Genomic DNA, 3,693 nt, shown 5'->3' with positions numbered 1-3,693 from the left:
AAAAAAAAAAGCTTCCCGCTTTGACCTTTCCCTCCACAGCCATGCCCCACTGAGACCCTGCAGCAGCCCCTGTGCCCACCCACACCCACGCCCTCTCTCATCTTGCCCTCAGCGAGGCAGCCAGCGCGTGTCATGGCCTGCTGTCAGCTTCCTGGTGCTCTTGTGGCTCTTTGCATTCGTCGCCATGATTGTAGCTGCGGCTGGGGCAACCACATGGCTGCAGTTTCTCTTCTGCTTCTCCTACATCAAGCTCGCAGTCACACTGGTCAAGTATTTTCCACAGGTACTTCCAGGGCCTGCCCACGTGTTCACACAGCCGGTAGTGTGAGAGGTGCAGAACTCGGCCCTGCTCCCATGGGGCAGCTTCTGCTGGGGTGGTGGGAGCCAGTGAGCCTGGCGGGAGTGGAGCCGGCAGATAGCCAGTCGGTATCACTGACCCCTCTTGCTGGAGCCAAGTCACACAAAGACATCCATGATACTCCTCAGACCTCCCTCTGAGCATCAAGGCTGTGAAGGTCATTTCCCATCCCCATGTCCCCATCTTTCCCAGGGACTCCAGTCCTGCCCCCATTACTCCCACAACAAGACACCACTTGTGTGTCTTGAGAAGCCCAGGAGGGCGGTCTTGGCCTCCACCAAGACCAGCCACTAGCCAGGTCCCAACATTGTCCTCTCCCACTTCCTTCACACCTTCCTCCCTCAGAAGCCCTTCCAGCCCCAGGACCTGGTTCTCAAGGCACAAGGAGGTTCTTGAGAAGCCCAGCAAGAGACTGAGCTCCCCCCACCACAACAACCAGCCCTGTGCAGAGCTGATCTTGGGGGGTCCCTTGGCACTCTCCTGTGAGTGCTCAAGACTGTCCTGTTCAGATCCAGGCCTTAGAGTCAAACACATCTTCCCCCATAACCAGCATGGCCTGGGCAAGGGTCGCTTATGAAGTAGCTGCACCCATGGACCTAGGCCTTCATTTAACTCACCGCATTCCCAAGGGAGAAGCCCCCTTGTCAGCCTCCCCAGCAGTGGGAGCTGTGTTCCACAAGCTCAGGAAGGTGAGTGTTGGGCCAGGAAGCAGGGTAGGCCCTCGGGGTGAGCAGGACTTGATTCTGTGGAGGGTTGAGGAGGGGGCTCTCAAGGCCAGGGTAGCCTGCACAAAAGCAGATAAAGGCATCGGACTGGCCCAGCAGTACTGAGAATGCCGCAACTGGCAAGCAAGAACCAGGTCCTGGGGCTGGAAGGGCTTCTGAGGGGGGAAGGTGTGAAGGAAGTGGGAGAGGACAATGTTGGGACCTGGCTAGTGGCTGGTCTTGGTGGAGGCCAAGACCGCCCTCCTGGGTGGAAGGAAGGGAAGTTATAGCAGTCATCAATCCAGAGGGCACCATGGTTTTGAAGGAAAGATGTGGGGTGCTGGCAGCAGGAAGAGGGGCATGTCACAGTGGACCCACCCAACAGACCCAAGAAACCCCAGGCAGCCCTGGGGAGATGGGGAGAGTGAGGCAAGGAGAACTCGGTAACTTGGCAAGGCAGCACAGCTGAGCTAATGGAGCTGAGATCTCACACCAGGAAATCTGACTCCAAGCCTAGCCTGAAGTCCAGACTGCATCTGGGGCTGGTCTCATTGGAGGCTGGAAGCTGAATCAAAGTTGCTGAGAAACCAGAATAGGGCTTCAGCCACAGAGAGAGATGAACACGATGACAGTGGCCTCTGTCCCTCTGTCCTTTGAACTTGCAAGGTGCAGGAGTGGGAGGAGGGGGCTTTGCTTGCCGTCCATGCAGATGAGAGCCCCCAGAATCACCCAGACTATTCCCTTGGTTGAGGTTTGTCAGAGGCCAAAGGTCACCATGTTCCTTGGAAGCAAGGCACAAGCACACGCGTGGGAAGCATTAGAGTCACTCTTGTTTGGAGTGGCAGTCACAAGGCGCGTGAGGCAGCCACCAGCCCCCTCACTGCCCTCCATCTGTCTGTCTGGCCCAGGCCTACATGAACTTTTACTACAAAAGCACCGAGGGCTGGAGCATTGGCAACGTGCTCCTGGATTTCATCGGGGGCAGCTTCAGCCTCCTCCAGATGTTCCTCCAGTCCTACAACAACGGTGAGTCAGCCAGCAGGCTGCCCCTGCCCTGTGGGCTGGAGCTACAGGGTGGGGCCAGGCTTCCCTGGACCTCCTAGCCAGGGCTACACACCCCAACCCCCAACCTGAAGCCTGGGGTTCAAGCTGATACCAGCCCTCAAACAGAGACCCACCCAGCATACTTGTGGTTTTCTGGGCAGATGGGGACCCCTTACCCTCACTGCCCCGCAGGTTCTAGCTGCTGCCGAAGCTGCCAAACTAAAACCAAATTCTGTCCCCTTTGGCTATTAACAGACCAATGGACACTGATCTTCGGAGACCCCACCAAATTCGGACTCGGCATCTTCTCCATCTTCTTTGACATTGTCTTCTTTATCCAGCACTTCTGCTTGTACAGAAAGAAACCAGGGTACGACCAGCTGAAGTAGCACCTGGGGACCCCGTGTAAACAGCCCCAGGCTCTGTGCCCTGGTGGGGAAGACCCCAGCCAGGGAAGGAAGGCCAGCGACACCATCTGGCTTGGGGTGCAGAGCTGGCTTGGTGTATGGACAGAGAAGCACTGTCTCTCCTTGTGGCCAATGCCTTAAACTCCAACCAGCCTGCCTCCATCCTGGCTCTCCTGCATCTTGATGCCACCATCTCTCTTTTCTTTAAGGCTTCAGGCCGCACATACAGGTCCTGACAGCTGTCTCAGGCAGGACTGGGCACTGAGCTTGCAGCCAAAGGCTTCACCCCAAACAACCAGCGTTCTGGGAGCAGCTTGATGGGCTGATCCTGCAGCTGGAGAGCCAAAGCCACTTTGTTGCCACCACTGTGTTCCCAGAGACCAAGCAGCCAGGTGCTGTGGCCAGTGGACTCAGGTGCTGATGCTGGTGGTGGAGAGGCTAGACTTTGGGGTCAGGCCTTGGGGTACTCTCTGCAGGGCCCTTTCCTGACACCCATTCTAGGTAACTCAGCATCCATGACTACAACAGCAGCTGGCCCAGGCCAGAATACTTCTGAGCCCTGAGGTGCCCACCACAATGGCTCTGAACTGGACTCATACCAGCACTCTCTGGAGCTTTGTCAACACAGAGTCAGACTATCTATCACACTAACACTTTTCAGATATTTTGGAGGGATGTCTTGCAAGTGGCTGACTTTCTTCTGCCCTCTCCTACCTCCACCTTCCCAGTGTCAAATGCCCCCCCGCCCCCAGCTCCCCAACTGCTCCTTACCCAGTATCTGCAGTGCACCACACACACTCCACTCTTCCCACCAGTCTGTGCCTTAGAGGCCCGTAGACCTGCCAAATGATGAGAGCAGCTCCCCTGGAGAGCAGGCAGGTCCCTTTGTTCCCCTTTACCAGAAAGGCCCCTACCTAAGACTCAGCAATTTTATAGCTGTCTAGGAGCCTTGGATAACTTGAGACACCTCACACGGTCCTTATGGGTCCAATCCTGACCTCAAACCTTCCTTCCCACTTTATTTTTCCCAATTTGTTCATTCTTCCCATGGCAGGAGGGGAGGGTCCCAGAAAGTGCCTTGTACATGCCTCAAGTTTGGGGGTCCACTCTGGCTTTTCTACAAGACCAGTGTGAGGCCTGTATTGCTAATTAAACCTGACTTGTTTCCTTTCTGCACACT

At 56.1% G+C, this 3,693-nt stretch overlaps 1 protein-coding gene across 3 annotated transcripts in view; it reads left to right on the top strand.

The window, feature by feature from the left end:
• CTNS (cystinosin, lysosomal cystine transporter) overlaps positions 1-3,693 on the top strand; it is an 18,770-nt gene extending 15,077 nt beyond the window's left edge. For 2 of the 3 annotated variants that reach the window (XM_023518694.1, XM_003799116.3), the window contains exons 9-12: positions 113-283; positions 1,971-2,088; positions 2,362-2,476; positions 2,723-3,693. In XM_023518694.1, the coding sequence (XP_023374462.1) occupies positions 113-283; positions 1,971-2,088; positions 2,362-2,476; positions 2,723-2,831 (513 nt within the window). In that variant the 3' untranslated portion in view covers positions 2,832-3,693. Of the gene's footprint in view, positions 1-112; positions 284-1,970; positions 2,089-2,361 lie in introns of all 3 variants that reach the window. The other variant, XM_023518696.1, reaches the window with a different exon arrangement.

Source organism: Otolemur garnettii, unplaced genomic scaffold (assembly GCF_000181295.1).
Source record: "Otolemur garnettii isolate 467f Iridium unplaced genomic scaffold, OtoGar3 scaffold00145, whole genome shotgun sequence".
NCBI lineage: Eukaryota > Metazoa > Chordata > Mammalia > Primates > Galagidae > Otolemur > Otolemur garnettii.
Note: the sequence above shows the minus strand (reverse complement) of the source record. Positions and strands in the feature narration are given on the sequence as shown.